The sequence below is a fragment of the Sorex araneus genome, chromosome 1 (genome assembly GCF_027595985.1).
Source record: "Sorex araneus isolate mSorAra2 chromosome 1, mSorAra2.pri, whole genome shotgun sequence".
NCBI lineage: Eukaryota > Metazoa > Chordata > Mammalia > Eulipotyphla > Soricidae > Sorex > Sorex araneus.
Window position 1 is genome coordinate 39,569,930 of NC_073302.1, and position 25,708 is coordinate 39,595,637.

The 25,708-nt window shown below is 45.9% G+C and overlaps 1 protein-coding gene and 1 pseudogene across 1 annotated transcript; both read right to left on the reverse strand.

The window, feature by feature from the left end:
- Positions 1 to 1,330: 1,330 nt before the first annotated feature.
- C1H9orf131 (chromosome 1 C9orf131 homolog) lies at positions 1,331 to 7,018 on the reverse strand. The gene is made up of 2 exons (XM_055125321.1): positions 6,791 to 7,018; positions 1,331 to 6,463 (listed from the first exon to the last, which is right to left on the reverse strand). The coding sequence occupies exons 1-2, from the start codon at positions 7,016 to 7,018 to the stop codon at positions 3,149 to 3,151; spliced, it is 3,543 nt and encodes a 1,180-aa protein (XP_054981296.1). The 3' UTR covers positions 1,331 to 3,148.
- Positions 2,710 to 2,912, reverse strand: LOC129401176 (small nucleolar RNA U3; annotated as a pseudogene).
- Positions 7,019 to 25,708: the final 18,690 nt, after the last annotated feature.

Consider the following 25,708-nt stretch of genomic DNA (forward strand, 5'->3'; position numbering starts at 1 on the left):
ACAATAGCATAGTGGGTGCAATAGCACAGTGGGTAGGGCATCTGCCTTGCAAGCAGCCAACCCAAGTTCAATTCCTCCCTCCCTCTCAAGGAGTCCAGCAAGCTACCGAGAGTATCCCCACCCCCACGTCAGAACCTGACAAGCTACTCGTGGCGTATTCAATATGCCAAAAACAGTGACAATAAGTCTCACAATGGAGACATTATTGGTGCCCGCTCGAGCAAATCGATGAACAATAGGACGACAGTGCTACAGTGCTACTTTTTTGGGGGTGGGGGGTATCACACCTGATTAACAGGCTTATGCTGTAAGTGGAGTGGTGTGTGTGTGGTGTGTCTGTTTTTAATTTGGAGCCATATTTGGTTTTTGGTTTTGGCTTTGGGACATACTTAGTGTATGGCAGGGTTGTTCTAAACAGTGCTTGAGGATCATAAGGTGCTATGAATCAAACTCAGGATCTCACACATGCAAGACTATTGCTCTACCCCTGGGGCATGACTGATGTTTTTGTTATGTTTGGGAGGGCTACACCTGGTGGTGTTCAAAATTTACTCCTGGTGAGGCTCAGGGGACCATATGGCAAGCTGGTAATCAAACCTGGGCTGGCCTCTTGCAAGGCAAACCTCCCTGTCCTCTGTACTATCACTCTGGCTGGACCAGTGTTTTGGTATTTGGGGTGAGGGAACTGGGGGATGTTGGACATACCTTGATGTGCTCAGAGGTTACTCCCTGGCTCTGTGTTTGGGGATTACTTCTGGCAGTACCTGGGATGGATCATAGATGATGCCTGAAATTGATTTACCCAGGGTCTGTATACAAGGAGAGTACCTTAACCACCGTGCTATCTCTCCAACCTCCATAACCCATAATAAGGTACTTGGAAGTAGGATGTGATTGCTTCTCATGAGGAGGCTCAGACTTCAATCGCTGGCACCAGAAAATGGAAAAAGTGACCCTTGCTTGATTCAAGATAAAGTAAAAATGGTGAAATTTGGACATCTCTTTGGTTAATTTTTTTTTGGGGGGTCACACCCTGCGATGCACAGGGATTACTCCTGGCTCATGCACACAGTAAGGTACTCAGGGGACCATATGAGATGCTGGGAATCGAACCCAGGTCGGCTGCATGCAAGGCAAACTCCCTACCCGCTGTGCTATCACTCCAGCCCCTGGACATCTCTTTAGGAATAGAAGTGAAGAATTAGGTTTTCATCTAGAATTTTAGATTCCAAATCTAAAATATATATAGTATTAATGTCAGAAGTTTCGGGGCCAGAGCGATAGCACAGTGGGTAGGGCGTTTGCCTTGCACATGGCGGACCCAGGTTCGATCCGTGGCATCCCATATGGTCCCCCAAGCACCACCAGGAGTAATTCCTGAATGCAAAGCCAGGAATAACCCCTGAGCATTGCTAGGTGTGACCCAAAAAGCAAAAAAAAAAAACCCCAAATGTCAGAAGTTTCTGGGCCACAGACAGTACAGGGGGTTAAGGGGCTTGCCAAATGAATCACCTGTGTGCAAGGCAAGTACCTCAACCCCTGTACTATCACTCTGGCCCCAAAATAACCTCATTTTAACTCCTGGAAACTGTGAGACATTTTTCATAATGAAGGATTGATTTTGCTTAATAGTTTTATCTGGTTATGGAAATGGAATGAGTGTCCTTAAAAGTAGAAGAGGGTGGGGCTCATGTGGTAGGACTCTGGGTTTCATATCAGGGGCCTCCAGAGCACTGGATGTGACCACAACAAAAAGGTGGAGAGGGAGGCAGTGAGAGAGAAGTTGACTTCTGCTGGTTTTGAAAATGAAGGAAGGTTAGCTAAGGAATGTGGCCACCTCTTGAAGTCAGGGAAGGAAAAAGGAATCCTGTGTATACAGTGTCTACAAAATGGAGTGCAGCTGTGGCTGGAGTGATAGCACAATGGGTAGGGTGTTTGCCTTGCACGCAGCTGAACCAGGTTTGAATCCCAGCATCCCATATGGTTCCCTGAGCACCGCCAGGAGTAATTCCTGAGTGCAGAGCCAGGAGTAACCCCTGTGCCTCGACGGGTGTGACCCAAAAAGCAAAAAACAAACAAAAAATGGAGTACAGCCTTAATAAATTCATGATTTTAACCTAGGAGACATATCAGATAAACTTAAGCGATGTGGCTTGTGGCAGTGATAACAGCAGTACCCTACAGTGCAGTAGAAAATGGGTAAAGGACAGCAAATCTTGATGAAAATGCACTTATTTTTGTTGTCTTGGGGTTGAAGGTGCCAGCAGAAAGCTGTCAGCAAAAAGTGACAGCAGAAAGGCTAAGTGATGGGGCTGGAGTGATAGCACAGCGGGTAGGGTGTTTACCTTGCACACAGCTGACCCGGGTTCGATTCCCAGCATCCCATATGGTCCCCCGAGCACCGCCAGGAGTAATTCCTGAGTGCATAAGCCAGGAGTAACCCCTGTGCATTGCCGGGTATGACCCAAAATGCAAAAACAAACAAAAAAGAAGGCTAAGTGGCAGTAGTCAGAAAGATAGAAGAGGGTGGAGGAATGGGAAAATCTGTAGATTCAGTACTCGAGGAAAAGACATGCCCAGGAGAATGAACAGCTGCTCAAATCTAGATTAGTTGTGTTCATGTGTGTAACAGTTCTGTTAGTTTTCTGTGTTGCTGTAGTTTTTTCGTACTGGGCCTTTTTTTAAAAAAAAAAAAAAAAAACAACCAGAACCACTTAGACTGTGTCCTCTTCTCACTCTGCCAAAGGAAGAGAAGAACAGTCATCAGTGGTAAAAAGACTGCTGCAAAAGCAACACCTAGAACCGTCTTCATCCTCAGGAGAGGATACTCTGGCTCCTTGTGGTGCTCTACAGGATTAGAGAAACTTCTCTAGCAATGAACTATAGAAATGATCCCTGAAAGTACTGGGCTGTCTCGGTCTTATGTAGAATTAGGGTTGTAGATTCTACAATCTGAAGGACTGAAAAGGAAAGGTAAACACCTTTAAGAATCCTAAATTCTGCTGTGTCTTGCCCTGAGATGGGATACAACAGCAGCCATAATTCCTTCTTAGCTCCCAGACTCCAAAGAAAACAATGGGGTTTATCTATTTCAGCTAGTTTATTAGTTTTATTCTTTACCCTCTAGACTACTATGGCTTTAGAGTTATTACGTGTGAGTACTACTATTCCTGAGTTTGTTGTGCAGCGGTCTATGGGTACCCACAAACTTGGCTAACACCTTTTGAAGACACCTGCTAAAGGCAGTCTGACGTGTGGAGACCACTTGCTTTTCCTTGTGGGCCTGAGGGCAGAACTTACAATGCCAAGGGGTCAGGATGTCACCAGCCCCTCGCTGATCTTGGGGACCTGCAGCCTTGGAGTGAAGCTGCTGGAGGAAAGCAGTGTATTGACAGAACTGGTGTCTGTGCGAATATCTTTGAGAATGTCTGCAGACAGAAGCCTGGGTTGTGTGGCTCTTCCCTGTAATTCTGGGTGACCCTAATTTTGCATCTCCTCCCCTGTGATCTCTTGCTATGGTTTTCTTGGGGTTCTCTCTCTCTTGGGCTAGAGATTGTGTTGAAGCTTTGTCTTTTCTCTTGCTTATTGTTGGCACCTCAAGGTTTGAGAGCTTTCCCAAATCCCGGCAGTTCTTTCCAGCCTTCTTGTGAACTGGCCACTGAGGTGACACCTCCGCTGTTGCCTTTCCTCTCATTTCTCCCCCTATCTGAAGTTCCTTTTCTGCTCTTCCATGCCCTTCCACGTGAGCTTGAAGAGAGGTGAGAGAGTGAAGACATGGAGAAACCTGGACAGGCGGAGTTCCTGTACTATGACTTGGCAGGGATTGGCAACATGGAGAGTGAGGATATAGGACAAGGGGATGAGTCTGCTGTGGGGACCAGGAAGGAAGTCCACAGGATCCTAGAGTTGAGGCCAGGGCAGGGGAGCTGACAAGTTGACTTGAGTCAGGGGATCTAGAAGTAGGTCTTCGCTGTAGTTTCTGCAGCCTTAGTTCCATCTGTCTACTCCAGTGCCAAGCTTGGATCCTACGCAGTCTGGGCATCTCTGGACCATCCTCCCCCTGGGAGGGTAAAGCCTCCAGCTTAGCTCCTGGGAGTAGTTCTCTCTTGGGTGGGCCACGCTGGTCAGTTTCAATTCTTAAAACTTCAGGTCTGGGAGACCCTGGTACTAACTGCAGGGAATTGACTCTCGGAGGACTGGAACTCCGGGGAAGCTCTTTGAATTGCATGTTCCTCCCCATAAACCCAAGGTCATTGGCACCTGCATTTGATAAAGGAGCAGAAAATGAGCTGGGGACTGGGACCCAGTGCTCCTGTACCACTGCTGGCTCCTCAAACTCCTTATGATTGGGTTTATCTCCAATAGACTCACTTACGTGAAACTTTGACATAGAGTTATAGGGTGGACTAAGGCCATGCAATTGGGACATATGTACATAACAGATTTCTTTCTGCTCCATGTCTCCTGAAACAGGCTCAAAATCTGATAGTCCCAAGGGCTTGGCATATGATTGGGGTGAACAAGAAATAAGAGGCTCAGAGGCACAAGAGTTTCTACTCTGTGTGTCCCCACATCTATCAGAATCAAACTGAATCCCCATTGTTCTAATTGGTGGGGACTCCAGTAAAGGAACTGGGGGTGAACTGAAAGCCAGAGGTGGAGGCTGACAAGCCCAGGAATTCCTAAAACGTTCATAGTTATTCCACACAGTATCTGGTTTAGGGAGGCCTCCCACAGGGTTGATTCTGGGGGGTTCCAGAACAGGAGCTAGAGGGAGGTTGTGGCTAGGTGTTGGGGACTCTGGGGTCCCGACGTTCTCTCTCTGCCCCTCGGTCTTCTGTGAAGCTTTGGACTCAGACAGATTCTTAGGGATCTTTTCTAGGGAGTCCAGTGTGGGGGCTGAGAGAAGGCTGGGAGGTGAAACTGAGTTTGCAGAGACCCATACATTTTCTTGATTCTGCATGCCTTTTAATAGAGTCTCAGTTCCTAAAGGGGGACACACAGGCCTGTTTGTAGAGAGCCTTAGGTTGAGGTCCAAGACTGGGGGCTCAGAGGCCCAGGGGATTGTTGAATTTTCTCTGCATGCTTCCTGGGATTTACGTCTAGTTGAATCTTTCAGGGGCCTGTCTTCCTGGACTCCAGACTGGAGGTTTGGAGGAGCTGAGGCTGACAGTAGAGACTCAGAAAACTGAGGGTTCTCTCTGTGCCCCCAGGATTCTATAGATGCAAAAAGTCTGCCTTCGGGGTTGATGTTCTTGAGTTCTGACAGAGAATCCAGGTAATAACATTGGGCTAGCAGTGGGGACTCTGGGGGTTGAGAATTTTCTTCATGTCTTGTGCTTGTCCACCTAGTCTCATCTATAGGAGGAGGAATTCCCAGGTGACTAGTTTCTTGAGGTTTCATCATGGGGGCTATGGGTTGGCAAGAGGCCAGGATTGGAGGCCTAGCCATCTGATGATTGTCATTTTGCCCTGTGGTTTCCCAGAGAACATGAGATCCAAATAGACCATTTATAGAAGTAGCTCCCTGGAATTCTGGCCAGGAAGTTGTAAATGAGCTGGGAGCTAATCTTGGTGGATTGGAGACTTTGGGTATCTCATTTTGTCGCTTTGTTTTCGTTGGGGACTTAAGCCTGGTCAGGGTTTCCAGATGACTAGAAGGATAGAATAGAGAGGCAGACAGTAGATCTGGAATATGTTGGAGACTTGGATCACATGTAACCTCCTCAGATGAAGGGAGGAGCTTGGAGGGTGTGGTACTTTGAAGGTTAAGCTGTGAGTGCAAGACTTGGTCCTCAGAGACCCTTGGTACCCTTCTCTGCTCAGTGACATATAGGACTTCTTTGTGGTCCATGGGATAGAGTTTAAGATGAAGGGGAAGTAATGGGATAGGAGGTGAAGGTGGTGAGGAAAGATGCTGAGGATCAGGAGCTGTCCCTTCCACACCTTCAGGGTTTGGAATCTGGGGTAGGGAGCAGTACTGTGGAAGCAGCAAGTTGGAACTAGACTTGGAGATAAGCTTGTTGAATAAAGCAGAAGAACTAACAGACAACTTCCTGGGAGAGGAGCCTCCCAAGCTTAGAAAGATGGCCTCCAAGGATTCACTGTGCAGTGAGGGGAGACCCCAGAAGAGCTGGCTTTTTATCTGCTGTAGGTGGCTGCCAGATGTTGTCTTGTACCTTACAGGTAGGTTGATGAGGGTCTGAAAGGTGGGGAAGGATCTGCTTGGGGGCATTAGTACTTGCTCTGGTGTCCTTGTGCCCTTGTGGAGGCCTTCAGAACCACAAGATGACTGGGATGGGACTGTGGTGGCCTGCTGTCCAACAGGATTTTCTTTGGGTAGACAGCATGGCTTCAGTAGATGCAAAGATTCCTCATTTTCTTCTTTTTCCTCATCTTCCTCTTCTGATTTTTGTTTCCACAAGTGATCAAGAAAAGCCATCTGGTACAGAAGTGATAGACCCTGGAAATGGAAAAACATTCTGTCAGGCACAAAGCCTTCAGACTCTGTTCCATATCCAGAGTAAACAGCTCTCTGGCCCCACAACTGAGCCAGCAGTCACCCACAATAACTGGGTATTATTAGAATGAGTATTATAGAAGAGCATTCCCTTCCACAATCATACCTCGAGGGCCAGTGATCCTTCATCTGACTTTAAATAGGTGTCAGTGATTACTCATGCAGCTTCACATTTAAGGTTCGTTGTTACTCAGGCTTACATTAACTTAACGATTTTGCACTAAATTCACATATATCAAAAGTCATTCACCCCCTGTCTGTGACACCCACCTTGCCTTGAAACATGTCCCCAGAGTACCAGAGCTGAAGCTGTTGCCACTTCCCAAGGTGCCACCACCTCCGAATCTGCCATACCATGAACAAGAATAGTGTCGCCAGGTTTCCTGGACTCTGGAGGCAGTTGCTGCCACAGTGTCTACAGACGAGAGCATGGGTCAGCTGCTCCCAAAGAAGCTCTGTGTCCTCAACCCCAAGCAGGCTTTCAAACAGCCTGTCCATTTTCCTTAGCTTAGTGGCAGTTTACTCTGAGCTCATCACTGCATCACGGAACAAAGAATTCCCATCCCCCGTAGGTCTAACAGTCTCTCAGTTCAGGGCCCAAAAATTGTCTCTACAAGCCAACACATACTCAACACAGTGAAAGTTGGGTAATTATTTTGATTGCTAACATAAGAACTATCTTTAGGTATTTGGTTAAAAACAGATTCTGGTAACAAACTGTCTTACTCAAATTGTAGGTCTGCCATTTCCAGCCCATGAAATCTCAAACTACTTTACCTTTTTTGTGCATCAGTTTTCTCATATGTAAAATTGGGAATAGTTAGGAATAAATGACCTTTATTAATCTTGTAGAGGGCAAATACAAGTGCCATGCGTGAATACCATACTCAGTGGCCATTAAAATGTTAAGAAATTTCTTTTTTTTTTAATTGAATCACCGTGAGATACAGTTAACAAAGCTTTCATGATTGAGTTTCAGTCCTACAATGAACACCCATCCCTCCACCAGTGTCCCCAGTGTCCCTTTCACCACCCCCACGCCACTGTCTTTTCTTTTAAAGGTCTTTTTCTTTTTTTTAAAGATCAGAATTTATTGATTATTTGAATTTATTGATTATTTGACACCTGGCAATGCTCAGGGATTTCTTCTGGCTCTGCACTCAGAAATCACTGCTGGCAGTGCTTGGGGGACCATATGGGATGCCAGAGATTGAATCCTGGTTGGTCACATGCAAGGTAAATGACCTCCCCACTGTTCTATAACTCTGGCCCCTGTTTTTTTTTTCCCCCAGGGGAAAAAAAAAGTGACCCTAAAGTCACTTGTGTAAGTGACTTTAGGGTGGAACCCCCAAAGTAAAGGAATTACTCCAAGCTACACTTCGGGCAACTGCATATGGACTCTATGTTTTTGTTTTTGTCCTTTGTTGGGGGCCACATCTGGTGGTACTAAGGGACTTACTCCTGGCTCTTTTCTCAGGATCACTCATGGCAGGATTTGGGTGAACATAAGCAGTGGGTGGGGTGATGGAATTGAACTCAGGTCTGCCTCATGCCCTATCCATTGTCCTATCCAGCCAGTCTCTCTTAGAGTCTCTCTCTCTCCTCTCTTCCTCTCTCCCTCTCCCCCTCTCTCTCTCTCTCTCTCTCTCCCCCCCCCCTCCCTCTCCCCTTCCCTCCCTTTGACTGCCTTCCTTTCATCTCCTCTCAGTTGTGAATTCTCTAATTTGATATTAGACTGCGTGAGACCTTATAGATAAGTATTCATGTTAAGAATGCTAAATAAATCGGGCTGGAGCAAAAGCACAGGTAGGACATTTGCCTTATATGCGGCCGACCCAGGTTCAGTTCCCAGCATCCCATATAGTCCCCTGAGCACCACCAGGGGTAATTCCTGGGTACAGAGCCCGGGGTAACCCCTGTGCATCGCCAAGTGTGACCCAAAAAACAAACGAACAAAAAAGCTAAATCAGAAGAACTTGGTAATTTTTCTTCATTTACTCTCTTAACTCTCAAATCACCACTCTGTTTCATGTCAATTCTTTCCAGCAACAGACTTAAGTTCCACACTACAATTTAATGTGTTCTCTCTTTCTCTCTCTCTCTCTCCCCCCTTCTTCCCCCCTCCCTTCTTTCTCCCCCCAACTCTTCCTCCCTCCCCTATCATTTTTTGGGTCACACCTAGTGATACTCAGGCAGGGGTTGCTCCTGGGTCTGTGCTCAGGAGTTGCTCCAGGTGAACTCAGGGTAGCTTATGGGTTCCATTCCTGGCACCACATATAGTTCTCCAAGCACTGCCAGGAATGATGTGCATTTCTTCCCACACCCCCACAGAAAAGAGAAGATGGAGGAGGTGCTAGGTAAGAATCAAGAGGTATGAGAAAAGACATGATAGAGTTTGAGCCCTGTTAAAGACAGCACAAGGGCTAAGCCAGAGGCCCAGTTTCCTTAGATCCTCAACACTCCGTGGTTCCCAAGCACTGCTGGGAATGACCCCCCCACACACACACCTACCCCAGCACTACAACCAGAAATAGCCACAAAGCATTACAGTGGTCCCCAAACACAAAAAAAGACGGGGCTATAATAAGATCTGTACAGAAATCCACTAAGCGGCTGCAGGAATTCTGCTATACAGTAGACAATAGACTAGTGACTAAGCGGCACTGGTCATGCGTGTTCAAGGACTGACCTGGGTTCCATCTCCAGTACCGCAACATAAAAATAAACCTTAACAGATCATTAAACATAGAGTCTTGGGAACTGTAGCATGAAATGTCGGTGTGCATCCTTAGCAGAAAAGCTTTTGAGCACTCATCAGAAGGGACCATATGAGTTTACATGCATATTCCAGTGCAACCATGTAAGACTCAAAATTGAAGGTTCTTTCCAAAGATATTTTTTGAGAGGTGGGGAGGGGACAGTGATACCATGTTAACAAAAAGCTGGGGAAAGGTCTCTTGGTCAAGATTAAAATTGGATGGGCCAGATTTAATTTAGGTGCCCCAGAGAGATAGCACAGAGGCCTAGAACTCCTGCCTTGTGTGCACATGGACATGAGTTCAAATCCCTAGTGTCCATAATCACTGATTGTGATTTTGGTGTCTGCTATTTGAGCCTGGCCCTACTGCTATCTGACCATGAGTGCTGGTGCCAGAAGTGATTGTTCACTACACCACAACCAGGATGTGTTGTGAGCACCACAAAAAGGAGTGTTGACACCCCCTTAACCAAAGCACCTCTACTAAAATGTGATGTATGAATACCACAGCTAGAAAATATAGTCCCTGGCAAGTAATGCAGTGACCCCTACAAGCACCATAAACATAAGTTGTATGCCCATCAAGCATGTGTCTAAGCACCTAACTAAAGAAGTACAAACATATATGAGCACTGTGGCTGAGTGTGAGTACTGTAACCTGAAGTGCCATTGTTAAGGTGAATGTCACAGCTTAAAATGTGCAAGCAGGTATAGCAGGCAGGGGACTTCCCTTACACATGACCAACCTGGATTTGATCCCCAACATCCCATATTGCCCCCCAGGCACAGCCAGGAGTAATTGAATGCAGAACAGTAACCACCGAGCATCGCTGGGTATGACCTCAAAACAAAATGCACAGGGCAACAGGTAGTGCAGAAGTTAAGATGCTTGTTTTGTATGCAGCTGGCCCCAGTTGCACAGCATATAGTTCCCAAGCTCTGCCAGGAGGGACCCTTGAGCACAGAGTCGGGAAAACCCTGAGCACAACAGTATGTGGTCCCAATCTTAATCCCCCAAACAAAAAACATGCCCATCACAGCTCCATTTTATTTTGTGGTCAAGATGCCATCTGAGGGTCTTAAGCTGAAGTGAGTGCAAGAGAAGTGACTGGTTAGGGTGCAGGGAGGGATCCTAAATCTGATTCAATGGGCTAGATTCTTGAGGCCAGAGATACAGTACAGTGGGCAGTGCCAACCCTAGTTGACTCTCCAGCACCACACACAGTCGCCTGAGCACTGCTAAGAGTGTTGAAGCCAAAGAGAAAAAATCCCAAAACACAAAAACCAACCAATAACCTAGATTCTCAATTCCCAGACTACTTCATCTTTTTTTTTGGGGGGGGGGGTGGGGGGCACACCTGGCAGTGGTTAATGCTTACTCCTGACTCTGTGGTCAGGGATCACTTATGGCAGTGTTTGAGGGACTACATGATGTGCCAGGTATGGGACCTGGGATAGCCTCTTGCAAGACCAACACTTTAAACCTTGTACTAACTCGGGCTCCCATCTCAGCATCCTTTACCTGTGCTCCAATCCAGCATTAGCTGTATTTGAAGCCATCAAAAATCACTACCAGGGTAGAGACTGGAACGATAGCACAGTGGGTAGGGTGTTTGCCTTGTACGCAGCCGACCCGGGTTCAATTCCTTCATCCCTCTCACACGCAGCAGCCGACCCGGGTTCAATTCCTTCATCCCTCTCGGAGAGCCCGGCAAGCTACCAAAAACAGTAACAAGTCTCATAATGGAGATGTTACTGGTGCCTGCTTAAGCAAATAGATGAATAACGGAAAGACTGCTACAGTGCTACCAGGGCAGAGAGATAGTACAGTGTGTAGAGCACTTGCCTTGCACACAACTGACCCAGCACTTCATATGACTCCAACCCACCCCCCACCCCCACCCTGCCAGGAGAGATCCTTTAGCACAGAGCCAGGAATAAGCCAGGAGCACAGCCAGGTGTGGCCCAAAAACAAACAAAAAAAGCCCTCTCAAACAAAAACAAACCACATTGCATGCAGTCTCTAAATTGTCCCATCTCTCTTGGCAGTCATACTCTCCCAGTCTAGGATGAGACTCTTCCAAGCCTCTTGTCCTTCACTTACACCAACAGTCTTGCCTATGTTTTGTTTTGTTTTTATTTGGGGGCCACTCCTGCCAGTACTAGAGGGTTATGTCTCTTCCAGTCAGAGACAAAACCTTGTAAGGGATCTAGTTTATGCATGTGCAAAACATCAGGCCTTTGATCTATCCCTCCAGCCCTCCCCTCCTCTTCATTTGATGTGAACTTTTTAATTATCCAAACCACAACCGCCCATCTTAAAAATGTCCCTATCAAGCAGGCACGCTGTGGGGTTGGGAGTGGGAGGGAACCTGGCACACTGGCTACACTGGTGGTGGGACTGGTGCTTGAATATGCCTAAAACTCAACAGTGAATAATTATGAATCACGATGTCTTAGTAAAGTTTTATTTATTTACTTTTGGGGGGCATACCCGGCGATGTTCAGGGGTTATACTCCTGACTCTAAGGAATTACTCCAGGCGATGCTCGGGGACCATAAGGGATGCTGGGGATCGAATCCGGGTCAGTCGTGTCAAGGCTGTACTATTACTCTGGCCCCTAAAATTTTATTATTTTTAAAAAGTATCTGAGAATAGGGATCTAGTTCACAGCTTCAATTCGTGTCACGTCCTTACTGTCTTCGAGATGTTAGTATCTTGTGGCTGAAATTAGGAAGAATGACGGGATTTCATTTCGTGACACCATCCCATGTTGCTCCGGGGCTGGGCGTGTATCGCCCCGGGGTATTAGAAGGGGCGTGTCTACCCGAGGGGCGTGTCTCGCTCCGGGGCGTGGAGGGGGCGTGTTCGCTCAGGGGGCGTGGCGTGCCGTGTCTAAGGGGAAGTCGGTGAGGGCGTGCCTTGCTTCTGGGGCGCGTCACGCTCAGGCTTGGCTGGGTGCGGGCGGGTGTCTTGCTCAGGTAGGCCTGGTCTGGTTCAGAGTCTCGCTCGGAACTGTCGCCTCCAGTTTTCTTTGGGGTCTCTTAGTGATCCACCGCCTCAAGGACGCCAAAAGAAGCCTCTTGGGCTTTCTTGAGACCCTGAACCGGGCAGTGAGGCTGCCCACGCCCCCGGGCCCTTCCCAGCCTGGCCCGCTGAGTGGTGGACCGCCTCCGGGATCGGCCACAGAGCCCCGGACGCGGGCGTGCGGCCTCAGCGTCGCGGGCACTTCTGCTCCTCCAGCGGCGCTGCTCCCACCCGCCCCCGCCCCGCTCTGCCGGGACCTTCGGAAACGCTCAGCGGGCGGGCGGCCCAAGCTTGTTATCTACTGGCCTTGGCGCTGTCTGATCCGGTGTCCCCGAGAGACCCGTGTCCTGACACTGGGCAGGACAGCGAGACCTCACGGGAAGGCAGTTTGTCTAACTGTCCGTGGGACTGGTGTCCCCGGGAGGGGACGTGGGGCCCGGGGACAGGATGGTTCGGGGTCCCCGCACGGGTCCATCAGCACCGAGTGGTGGGGGGCAGAGCAACCCCAGGATTGCACCTGGCAGGGGGACCAGAGACCGCAGTGAGGCAGCGGCAAACGGGATGGGCCTCGGCGGGCTTCTAGAAGGGAGGATAATGCCAACTTTCTTCAATTCTCAGGTACTAGTACTTTGCTGCATTTATTGAGGGGCTTCTGTGTGTCAGGTTGTGTGTTTGCCTGGAACTCAAGTACTGACCGACCAGAGTTACGTAGAAATGTTGCTGATTTTTTTTAAAACCACCACCCCTGCCCCCCTCCACTCCCCCCAATATCACAAGTAGGCTGAATTAAGATTTGCAAAAATAGAAGGATGAGGGGCCAGAGCAGTAGTACAGAGGGCAGGGCACTTGCCTTGTACCGTGGTGGACCCTTTGGTCCCGGGCACCCCATAAGATCTCCTGTGGACCACCAGGAGTGATTCCTGATTGTAGAGCCAGTAATTAAGCCCTGAGGACCTTTGGTGTGGCCTTCCCCACTCCCAGCCCCTCACCCCCTCCATCCCCCAGAAAAGGAGGAAGAATCCTATTAAATTCTAATCTCAAATAACTTCCATAGCATTTTGGTGATTTTCCCAAACTTTGCTATTCATGTTTTTACTCTAGTAGAGGTAGATTTGTGTAAGGTACAAAACAGCTCACAGTGTAGCATAAACCTTTTCTGCACTCTGTAAAGTCTTCCTAAACAGCATTTAAAATGACTATTATTCCCTCAAGTGGTTTCTCTCAAGCAGGGAATTAGCCACTCATAATGAGTCATTCACCAGGACAAACTTCAATCTCATAAATCTAATTGCTTGCTAAACATCTTCCTGTTCAATTTCCCACAGGTGCCCTAGGCCCAAACATATTCATAATTTAGATCTTCCCCCTCTCCCAGTCTGCTCTTTCTGTTATATTTCCCTAAAGCAATTAGTATCACCTAATCATCCAAGCAAGAAAACATACGAGCTCTTCTACCCTGTTGCTCATTTATCCTTTCACCAACTTTTGCTAATTGTGTCTGCTGACTTGAAAAACAGATTTTTCAAATCTGTCTTTACTCTCGTATAATCTGTCTCTTCTCCCTATCACCCTGATAATTCAGATCATCCTTTTCCCATAAACTGTAGGAGCCTCTTTGTTGATCTCTGTCCCCTAACTTGTCCATCTTTTTTTTTTTAAAAAAAAAAAAACAAGTTTACTTGAATGCATCGGTTGGGAAGTGTCGGGCCACATCTGACTAATGCTCAGGGAACCATGTGCAGTGCCAGGCAAATGCTTTAACCCCTGTTCTACCTTTCCTGCTCTCTGTTCATTATTAATCCTTTCCCCTCACTATTGCCAAAGCAGTCTATCTAAGATAAAAAATGACCTTGATACTCCCCACCTTTACGTTTTTCAGCACTACCAGACTTCCTAGAAGGTGTCAGGAACTCCACCTGCAGATTTCTCTCCTTTTGCTTCTCTTACCATTACCCGTTCTACATTTTTTATTCTAGTTATTGGGAAGTGTTTGTAATTTCCCCTTTTCACACCCATGCTGTCTATTGCCTCTGTTATTGCATCATGATTTTGATTTCTCAGTGTGGAATACACATGCCTCTTTTTACCACCTGGCAAATTTCCAATTGTCCTGCAAGTGACCTTCAGATGTCATCTTCTTAGGGAGCCTACCTGGAAGGCTCAGATTGGGCTAAATGTCTCTTTTTTCTGCTCCACATTGGTCATCTGTCTTTTTAGTTAAAATGACCTTTACAGACTGGAGAGAGCTCAGTGGGTAATTGTACATCAGGTAATCTTTGTGTGCGAGACAAGAGAGATTGTCTTGGACACAGCCCTCCTGGGTTCAATCTCTGGAGCTCCTGAGACCTGCCAGAAGTGATCCCTGAATGCAGAGTCAGAGGCAAGCCCCCCAAACTGCTAGATGTGGCCTCAAAAAAAAAAAAAGAAACAAAACAACAAAACAGCCTTTAAAACACATCCAATTTGTTTATCTCTTGTATTAATCTTCAGTCTTGGCAGGTCTTATTTTTCAGTTTACAATGTTTCTTGACTCTTGTTTGTGGAGGTCTATTTCTTCATATATTTGATATGTTGATGTATTTAGTTAATACTTTAATTTGAAGAATCTTGAAGAATGTGGATTAAGTGATTTGTCTTGTTTTCTCCTGGTACTCGGGATACTTCCAGCCTGGAACCATTTCTATTTCTTTCTTATTTTTGCCACACCCGAAGTTACTCCTAGGGTTGGTGGGACATACGGGATGCTGGGGATCAAACCCTGGGTGGCCACATGAAAGGCAAGTGCACTACCGCTGTACTATCATTCTAGCCCCCTCTATTTCTTGGATTGGGATTTCTCACACTGCATATGGTATAAATAAAATCTTAGGGTAAATAACACAGGACTGTGATTATAATTTATTATAAAGCATGACTATCAATCATTAGGGGAGATATTATTAATGTTGTTAGCCTTTGCACTCATCTAGATTTGTTAATTTTGTCTATCATATTTCTCTTTCTCTTTTTTTTTTTTTTTTTTGGTGAGGTGTGGAGTGGAGAATGCTGGGGGTTGAACCAGGTGCTCATACGTGCAAGGCATGCACTCTGCTATTGAGCTGCACCTCCAACCTCTCCTCCCCACTCTCTCTCTCTGTGTATACGTGTGTGTGTGTGTGTGTGTGTGTGTGTGTACTTAGGCCACACTAGGCTGTGCCTGGGGCTTACTCCTGACTCTGTGCTCAGGAATAATTCCTGCCAGGCTTGGGGAACCGTATGGTGTATGGGGTCAGCAGTGTGTAAGGCAAGTGCTTACTGGCTGTACTGTCTCTCCAGTCCCCTCCTCCACACTCTTTTCCCCTCTTTCCTTCTGTTGTGATGACTCTGGATCCCACATGCCTGGTTGTAGTGGTGCTTGCTGGGGTTTGTGCATACTTTAGCTGCAGTGGTTGCTTGCATGCATGCTATCTGGGATTTCATGCCTTTAGTGGTGGTACTTACACACGCTCTTGTTACAGTGCTTGTCAAGGGTTCTGGTGGTCCCTACACTGTGCTTGCTGAGGATTATGCTCCTGGCCATGATGCTCATGCATCTTTAGTTGCAGTGCACTGTACACTGGCTGCACTGCAGAGGGCCCGAGATCACTGTGAGTACCCCACACCATGGAGCTGCTGGGACTTTGCTCAGTACATGTGGGCTCACAGGGCATTAAACTCATTGCTGCTGAGTCAGCTCTGGGGCGCCTTCTCCCATCTTGGTTTTGGAGGTTGGTTCACACTGGTGGTGCTCAGAACTTACTCCTGATAGTGCTCAGGGCTCACCCTGGGAGGTGCAGTACCAGGAATCTAAGCTGGGTCAGTCATGTGCAAGGCAAGCACTTTACCCCTGTACTCTCTTTCTTAGTCCTCCTCTTTGTTATTAATGTCACCAGAGACAGATGTTTTTATTCTCTTGTTGCCTATTTCCAGATTTTTCTATTCACCTATTTAAGATACTGCCCTTCTGGGGGCCGGGTTTTATGTGGAACCCTTAGGTTAGCTCCCCTACTGTGTTTTGTCTAAATACTCAGAGGCCCTGGTAGCTATCAAAGCTTTAGGTTTCTAGGTTGGTTGTATTTTTAGGGAAACCCTAGTGTCTGGGTCGGCTTTCCATCTAATTTTGGTTCTAGAATTTCTTTCTTCTTTTATTTCCTCTTCCCTGCCCTCCCTTTAACTAAAAAACACACTTAAAAGAGTATTTGCTCTAATGTAGCCATCACTGGGGTCTTATAGCCAAAAGGCACTTATTAATATCTAGTTTAGTTAAGTGGCCAGAAATAAAATTATTTTTAGATTTCATTTTTAATTAATTTATATATTTAGGCTTTATGTTTATTTATTTAGGTTTTTTTGGGGGGTCAAACCTGGCAGTTCTTAGGGATCACTCCTTATTCTGTGCTCAGCGATCACTACTAGTGGGGCTAGGGGGACTATATATGGTACTAGGGATCAAACCCAGGTTTGCTGTGAACAGAGCAGACATGTACTTGGTCTTAGTTCTTTTTTTTTTTTCAATATGGACTACTGACTAAAAATCAACTGAGGATCACATGCAGAAAGATTTGTTTGAGATTTTCAGAGAAGGAAATAATAGAAAATACTCATTAAAAAATTAATTTCAGGGGCTAGAGCGATAGCACAGCGGGTAGGGCGTTTGCCTTGCACGCAGCCTACCCGGCTTAGATTTCCAGCATCCCGTATGGTCCCCTGAGCACCGCCAGGAGTAATTCCTGAGTGCAGAGTCAGGAGTAACCCCTTCACATTGCCAGGTGTGACCCAAAAAGAAAAAAAAAAGGAGTTTCAGGGGCCAAAGAGATGGTACAGTGGGTAGGGCATTTGCCTTACATATGGCTAACCTGGGCACACTATATGGTTCTCGATCCCATCAGGAGTGATCCTTGAGCATAAAGTCAGGAGTAAGTCCCGAGCACTGTCAGGTGTGGCTCCCAAACGAAAAGCTTAAAAAAAAAAAAAAGGAAAGAAGGGAAATTTCAATGTAAGTGTGTAGAGATTTATTTATCTCTCTGGCCTCAGCCAGATTTATCTGGCTGAGGCCAGAGAGATGCCTCAGCCAACTGAAGTTATGCTTTGCATGCAGGAGGCCCAGACTTGATCCCTGGTACTGTATGGTTTTCTGAGCACCACCAGGAACAACCCCCAAACAAGGAAATAGCCTCCAAGCACTGCTGCCAGTTGTGGCCCCCCAAACAAAAACAATATAATGAATGTCTTCAACTTTCCTAGAGAGAAGAGAATACAAATATAATTCAGAGGCTAGAGAGATAGCATAGAGGTTAAGGCATAAACATGCCACCAACTTCAGTTCAATACCTGGCATCCCATGGTCCCCTGACTATCATAGGTGTTGTCCTGGAGACTTGTGGTGACTCCACACCAAAGGCCTAACCAACACCACATTCTCGGGTCCGAGCGTTGAACTGCTGATCTGGTTGGCTGAGACTCAACAAGAGGGGTTGAGTGACCTGAGCACCCTTCCCTCCACAGACAACTTAATCCACGTTCCTCATTCTTTTCTTGTCTTTGGGCTTTAGTGCAAAGGGGAAAAACAGAGCAAGAGAAGGGGCATTTGCAGCTAAGATTTTGCCAACTCAGAGAACTCTTGAGAGTTAACCTTAAGGGGTCCCGAGGCTGTCCGCTGCTTGACCCCGTGCAGCTCAGAAATTACAGAGTTCCAGCCGGAAGTGTCTGGAACTCTTCTGACTCCCAGAGAAAGGGAAGATGGACTGGGCCAAGGCTCTTGCCCACCAGATGGCAGTGCAGACGCGGTGACCTGCCGTCTGGAGGTAGGGGCCACCTTTCAGGTCCTGCCCTGGCAGTTTCACTCAGACTCCTCCTCCGGATTCACTCCAGGCTGCGTGCTGCGAGGGTCCGAGGGGATGAAGTTCACGCTTTAGAGCACATTCGCCTGTATGCCTGTGGTGGCTGGCACTGACCCTGTCGCCTGGTGCTCTCAGTGGACTCTGCCCAGGCGGCTTTTCTGGGTCTCCTCCAAGGCGGCGTTACTCCAGCCTGGCACACCTGCCCTGCAGTCTCCTGGTGTCCCAGGAGAGCTTGCTGGGAGGAAGCTTCTGGAAGTCAGAAGCACGTGCTCATTGGAAAGGTAGGAGTTCAAGGGCTACTTCTAGCTCTGTGCTCAGGGATCACTCCATGTAATGCTCGGGGGACCATAGGGGGTGCTGAGGGTCAAGCCTGGTTGGTGGCATGTGAGACAAATGCCCCACCTGCTGTGCTGCTCTGCTCCTGCCTCTCTGACTTTAGAGGCTGCTCTGCCACGTGCCTACTGTTCTCACCGGCTGGCTTTCCTCATCTGCTAATAACATTGTCTCCCCCACCTCTCCTGCTTGTCATCGGAGATCTTGTCATTAGTGAAACTTCTTCCAGCCCATCCCTCACTTTTTCCATCTAGGATCTCTGTTACTAGACTCTTCAAATTCTTCATTCCCAAACGAGATTAATTTCTAAATTATTTGCTTATTGTTTGGGGGCCACACCCAGCAGTGCTCAAGGTTTACTCTTGGCTCTGTTCTCAGGGATCACTCCTGGTAGGCTTGGGGGACCATATGAGGTGCTGGGGATCGAGCCTGGATCCACCTCATGCAAGAAATTGCCCTCCCCATTAACTGTACTATTGCTCAGGCTCTTCTTATTTCTTCTTAGGAACTTGGTTTGTTTCTAGATCTTGGCTATTGTGATAACACTGCTATAAAAGTAACACTGCAGATATCCTTTTGAATTAATGTTTATTAAAATTACTCACTGTCGGGGTCCTTGAGGTGGATCCAAGAGTTGCAAAGAAGTGGAATTGCTGGGTGATAAGGAAACTCAATTGTTAAATTCTGGGGAGGAGGATTTTGGTCACACCCAGCTCTATTTAGGGTTTCTCCTGGTTCTGTGCCCAGGGATCACTCCTGGCAGTGCTCAGGAACCATATATGGTATTTAGTTTGTGTGTCATACCTGATGGTGCTCAGTGTTGACTCCTGACTCTGTGCTCAGGGATTACATAGGGTGGTGCTAGGGAACCATTTTAGGTGCGACCCAGGATGGCCATATGCAAGGCAAGTACCTTACCAACTGTACTGTTTTTCTGGCTCCCTACTTTTCTTTCCTTCCTCCACCCCTCTCTCCCTCTCTTCCTCCCTGCTTCCCTCCTTCCCTCCCTCCCTCCCTCCCTCCCTCCCTCCCTCTTTCTTTCTTTCTTTCTTTCTTTCTTTCTTTCTTTCTTTCTTTCTTTCTTTCTTTCTTTCTTTCTTTCTTTCTTTTCTTTTCTTTCCTCCCCTCCTTTCCTTTCTTTTCCATGTGATGATCAAGTGAGATTTTTTTTTTATTTGATTGTAACAACAAAGGCTACTGTTAAGTCTTACAACCTACATTTAACAGTGGCCTTCTATTGAAGCAAAGTCACTAAAGAATTATGAAACATGGAAAGAAAGCAAGAGAACAAATACGCAGTATGAACCTGGTTCCTGGGAGTGCATATTATTACAGTCCTGTATTTTAGCATTTCGTTTCTACATTTGGCTTAATTTTAAGCCAAAATTGCTCACTGTTTTCTTTACTGACTTAAACAGTTTTTTTTTTTCCAAAATTTTTGTCAGTGTTTATATTCTGCTGTATTTAAATACAAAAAGTTAGCTCTCATAATAAAATCACATTTCCTCGTACAATATACACAGAAAATTTAGGATAACTGATTTTTCTTTGTCATTTTTGCTTTAAATATGTAGGTGTTTGGGAGTGGTGTTTTTTCGTTTACTCCAGATGAGTTATTTAAAAACTATTCTCATCATCTTTATCATCATAATTCATCTTAGCCACTTCAGATTTCCATTTCTCAAAAACTGATGGCATATAGACTGATGTCAGGCCTCAGCTGACCAGTCTCCCCAGGAGTCTGAGGGCGATTGAAACTTTCTTCTTATGTAAATAAAACCTTGTTCTTTGTAGACTTTCTAAGACCAGCTCTTGAAACCCTTTTCATCTCTGTATGTAAAACCAAAGAAGGAAAACTGTAATCAATTTCTTTTTAAAAATGATTTCTTCCGGAGTAATTTTTCCTTCTTCTTAAATTCCTTTTCCATCTGTGCTTTTGATTCTGATTATATCGTTGTACTGCTGGAAACGATGGCCTTTTCTTTTTTTCTTTTTTTCTTTTTGGGTCACACCCAGCAATGCTCAGGGGTTACTCCTGGCTTTGCACTCAGGAATTACTCCTGGCGGTGCTTGGGGGACCATATGGGATGCCAGGGATCAAACCTGGGTCGGCCACGTGCAAGGCAAACGCCCTACCCGCTGTGCTATCGCTCCGGCCCCACGATGGCCTTTTAAATGGCATATGCCGCTCTCTAGAAAGTTCTTCATGTACTTTTTCTGGTGGCATACAATGGCAATGCAAGAGTCTTTTACCAAAATGATAGTTGTTCTTTGTTCCAGCACCTATTTTGGCAGTATCTTCAGACTCGCGCTCCAGAAAACATTGCCTTGCCTATTCCCAGTCTTTCCGTTTCTGGACAGTCTGAATCTTGTACTGGTGCCCACCACGCTAGGAGCGGGGCGTCAGACAGCCCTGGGGTTAGGTGGCCCTCATAAATTAATCCAGGGGAGTTTTTTTGGTTTGCTTTTGCTTGATTGCACACAAGCAAACGCCCTTCTGAAGCTGATTATCTTCCTCTGGGTTCAGAGACAGCTGTGCCTTCCTAGGGCTGTCAGGAGTGGCCACACAAAAAGCTGCAGGCCAACTCCAGATCTGGTTAAGTTTTTTTTTTTTTTTTTTTTTAGTGGGTGGTGGAGTTTGGGTCACACCCTGTGATGTTCAGTATTTCTGGCTCTGCTCAGAAGTCACCTCTGGTAGTGTCTGGGGACCATAGGTGGTGTGGGAGGCATTCAAACCAGGGTCTTTGGGCGCAAGGCAAGTTGCACTATCTCTCAGACCCTTGTTCATTTTCTTATGTTAAATCATTCATGCACTTCTGTATTAAATCCTATCTCGTTATTGTGAATAATCTTTTATTATTTATTTATTTGTTTAGTTTGGGGGCCACTCTTGGCAGTGCTCAGGCTTTGTGCTCCTGACTTTTTGCTCAGGAATCACCCTTGGTGGTGCTTGGGGGAACACATGGGATGCTGAGGATGGAACCTGAGTCAACGGTGTGCAAGGCAAGTGCCTTAACCACTGTATTCTCTCTCTGGCCCCGTGAATAATATTTTATTTTATTTTATTTCCCATGAATAATATTTTAAATGTGATTTTGAGGGGTCAGAAACAGTATAGTTGGTCTAGCACTTACCTTGCAAGCAGCAGACCAGGGTTTTCCCTACTACACTGCATGTGGTCTCCTGAGCACCACCAGAAGCTTTCTGGTATAAGCCAGAAGTAAGCCCCGACTACCACAGCAAAATGTGCTTTTGAGTTCATTTTTCTTTTCTTATCTTTTTATTTGTTTGTTTTTGTTTTGGGGTCACACCAGGTTGTAGGGAAGGATTTACTCCTGGCTCTGTGCTCAGGGATCACTCCTTGACTTGGGGGACTATATGTGGTGGTGCAGGTTAAAAACTAGGTCTGGCATGTGCAAGACAAGTGCCCTACACATTCTACTATATCTTCGTCTAATTTATTTATTTATTTAGGCTTTTTGGGTCATACCTGACTATGCTCAGGGGTCACTCCTGTTCTGCACTCAGGAATTACTGTTGGTGATGCTTGGGGGCCCATATGGGATGCTACGAATTGAACCCAGGTTGGCCACGTGCAAGGCAAACACCCAACCCATTGTATTATCACTCTGTCCCTAATTTATTTTTCTTTTTTTTTTTTTATTTATTTTTTTTTTTTTTGCTTTTTTGGGTCACACCTGGCAATGCACAGGGGTTACTCCTGGCTCTGCACTCAGGAATTACCCCTGGCCGTGCTCAGGGAACCATATGGGATGCTGGGATTTGAACCCGGGTCGGCCACGTGCAAGGCAAACGCCCTACCTGCTGTGCTATCTCTCCAGCCCCCCTAATTTATTTTTCTAAGTTATTATTTTGGGGGCTGTAGAAATAGTAAGCAGGTAAGGTTTGAGGCCCAGCATCCCATGTGGTTCCCTGAGCAATGTCAATAGTGATTCCTGGTGTAGAAATAGGAGTAAGCCCTGAACACCACAGGGTATGATCTCAACCCCCTCCCCCCACCTAAAAAAAGTTATTATTTTCTGGAATGAATTATAAAGTGTTCACTCTTCAGTTTTTTTAAAGGGGAGAATTTTGATAAGAATTAGTATCAATTTTTCTTCCAATGTTTGGTAGAATATACTGGTGATGCCTTCAGATTCAGGAATTTTCTTTGTGCCAGGTGTTTAATTACTGATACCATCACTTATTGGTCTAATAAAATTTTCTGTTTCTTTTTGAATAAGTTAAGGTATTGTATGTGTATTAGTCAGGCATCTTCAGAGAAGCAGAACCAATGTTTTTTGTGTGTGTGTATGTGTGTGTGTGTGTTTATATACAAACCAACTAATAAAGAGATTCATTATTGCAAGAAATCGGCTCACACAGGGATGCAGGCTGACAAATCACAAGATCTGTATGGGGATTTGGGGAGCTGGAAACTCTAGAGAGTTGTTGATTCAGTTTTAGTCTGAGTCTAAAAGCCACAAAATCAGGAAGTTCCAATGTGTACTTCCAGTCTGAAGTTTGGCAGATTTGGAACAGCTGATGTTTCAGTTTGAATCCTCATGGATGGGAAAAGTCACTATTTCAGTTTGAAGGCTATCAGATAGGAAGACTTATTTCTAACTTGGCAGAGGGTTACCCTTTTTGTTCTATATCAGGCCTTCAACTGAATGGATGAGGGTTATCCGTGGCAGGGCAATAGATCTTTTTTATTCAGATGACTGATTTGGGGTGGGAGGGCAGATGGGCCTCTCCAGCAGTGCTCAGGGGGCTATGTGTGTAATACATGTACTCCAACCCTCTGAATTGTCTTCCTGTCCCATTAGACTTCTGATTGAAATATAAATCTCATCTAAAAAAAGCAACCTCATAGAAATGCATTTAATAAAAGTGTCTTGTTTGTTTGTTTTTAACCAAATAGCTGGTTCCCTGTGGCTCAGTCGTGTCAACACATAGAATGACCATCATGGTATGCTTCAAGGAACTTGTCCCTTTCTTTTTAGGTTATCTATTCCATTGATGTATAGTTGTTTGAGAGTCTCTGTTGTTTTCGCTGGGGAAGGGGCACATCCAGCAGTGCTCAGGGCTTACTCCTGGCTCTGTGCTCAAGAGTCACTACTGGCAGGCTTGGGCATTCATATGGGGTGTCAGGGATTGAAATCAAGTCACCCACATGCAAGTGAAGCACCGTAACCCCTCTACTACCTCCCTATCCCCCATTTTATTTTATTTTTATATTATGCCTTACAATCTTATCAGCCCCCAGAGTTTTTCTCATTTTTATTGCTGTGGAGTAGGTAGTATTGTCCCCCTTTTAATTTACTTGAATATTTTTTCTTGAATCTAGATAAAAGTTTGTAATTTTTTTCATCTTTTCAACCAACTTTTACTGTGACCTTCATTTGTTTTTCTGTATGTTGTATTACTTCTGTTAGACTTTAGTATTTTTTTCCTTCAGATTGCTGTTTATTCATTTTCTTGTTTATTTATTAAAGTTTTTGAGGTAAAGAATTTTTATAAAAGTGAAGAGAAAGGAAAATGTGCTTAGAGAGAGCAAGGATTTCTCCAGAGAGAGGCAAAAGCTCCACAAAATAAAAGAAAGGAATTACATGTCCCAGGTTGGGATGCGGGCACTTCCAGACTGGGTGATGTGCCCCTTGGTTTTGATCTGTGGTTTTACAGGAATATTATGAATGACACTGGCCTGGGAGCTTACTGTGTAGAAAAAATCCTTTCTAATTTAGTCACACTGCACTGTAGCACTGTTGTCCCGTTGTTCATCGATTTGCTCGAGCGGGCACCAGTAACTTCTCCATTGTGAGACTACTTGTTGTTACTGTTTTTGGCTTATCGAATACACCACGGGTAGCTTGCCAGGCTTCTAATTTGGTAAGGTGATAAAATTACATTGTTATTTTGGATCATTCTTTTTCTTTCTTTCTTTTTTTCTGTTTTGGTTTGTTTTTTGGGCATGCTCAAAGCTTACTCCTGGCAGTGCTTGAAGGACTGTATGTGGTTCCACAAACAAAACTGGGACCAGCTGTGTGCAAGGCAAATGCCTTATACCTGAACTCAAGATATATATATGGCAGAGAGTCTCTTGCCGAGAGACTGGCTATTTTCCCCGGGGCCTCATCGGAGGGAATAGGCTCCAGCTTTCCTCCCCGCCCCGAGCAGAGCTCCTGCAGCCGAAGACCTCCAGAGTCTAGCCACAGCCATGCTCAAGGCCCCTCTCCACACATTCAGACGAGCCTCAGGCATGAAGGAACCGGCAGAGGAGCCCAGGTGTGTGGGACCTGGGGCTGAGACCTCCAAGCCTGCTCGGATCGGGACTGGGCCTCCCCCGCCCAGATTTCCCATTTCCCAGTAGCTAGGTGGTCACACCCAGGGACTGCCCCCCAGCACCCTGTAATCCTGTCAACGGCCAGCATCCAGAGACTTAAAAGCAAGCTCCCAGAAGTGTGCGGCCACTTTGTGGCCATGTGATATCTTATAGCCTACTTCTCCCTCTGGGAGAACCTGGCAAACTACTGGGAGTTTCCTGCCCACATGGGAGAGCCTTGCAAGGTCCCCATGGTGTATTAATATGCCCAAACCAGTAACAAGCTGGGTCTCATTCCCCTGACCCTGAAAGAGCCTCCAGAACAGCATCATTGGAAGGACGAGTAGAGAGAGGCTTCTAAAATCTCAGGGCTTGGACAAATGGAGACGTTACTGAGACCGCTCGAGAAATTCGACGATCAATGGGATGATGATGATGATGATGATGATATATATATATATATATATATAATTTTGTTTTTGGTTTTTGGGCCAAGGCATACATATAAGTGCTCAGGACATACATCTGCTGGTGCTGGGGCATCATATGGGGTACCAGGGATAGAACCTAGTTCATCCATGTTCAGGACAAGCATCCTATGCATGCTACTTATCTCTTTGGCCACTCTTTTTCTTTGAAAGTCTAATTTATCTGGTAAGAGATTAATTACCATAGGACTATCTTTCAGTTACTGTTTGCTGTGGTATCTAATTCTAAATTTTTACTTTCATTATTTTATTTTAATTTTTTTGGTGGGGCTACATTGGTTACTCCTGGCTATACACTCAGGAATCACTCCTGGAAGTGCTTGAGGTATCATATGGAATGTTGGGGATTGAACTGGGGTTGACTACATGCAAGACAAATGCCCTGACTGTTGTACTTA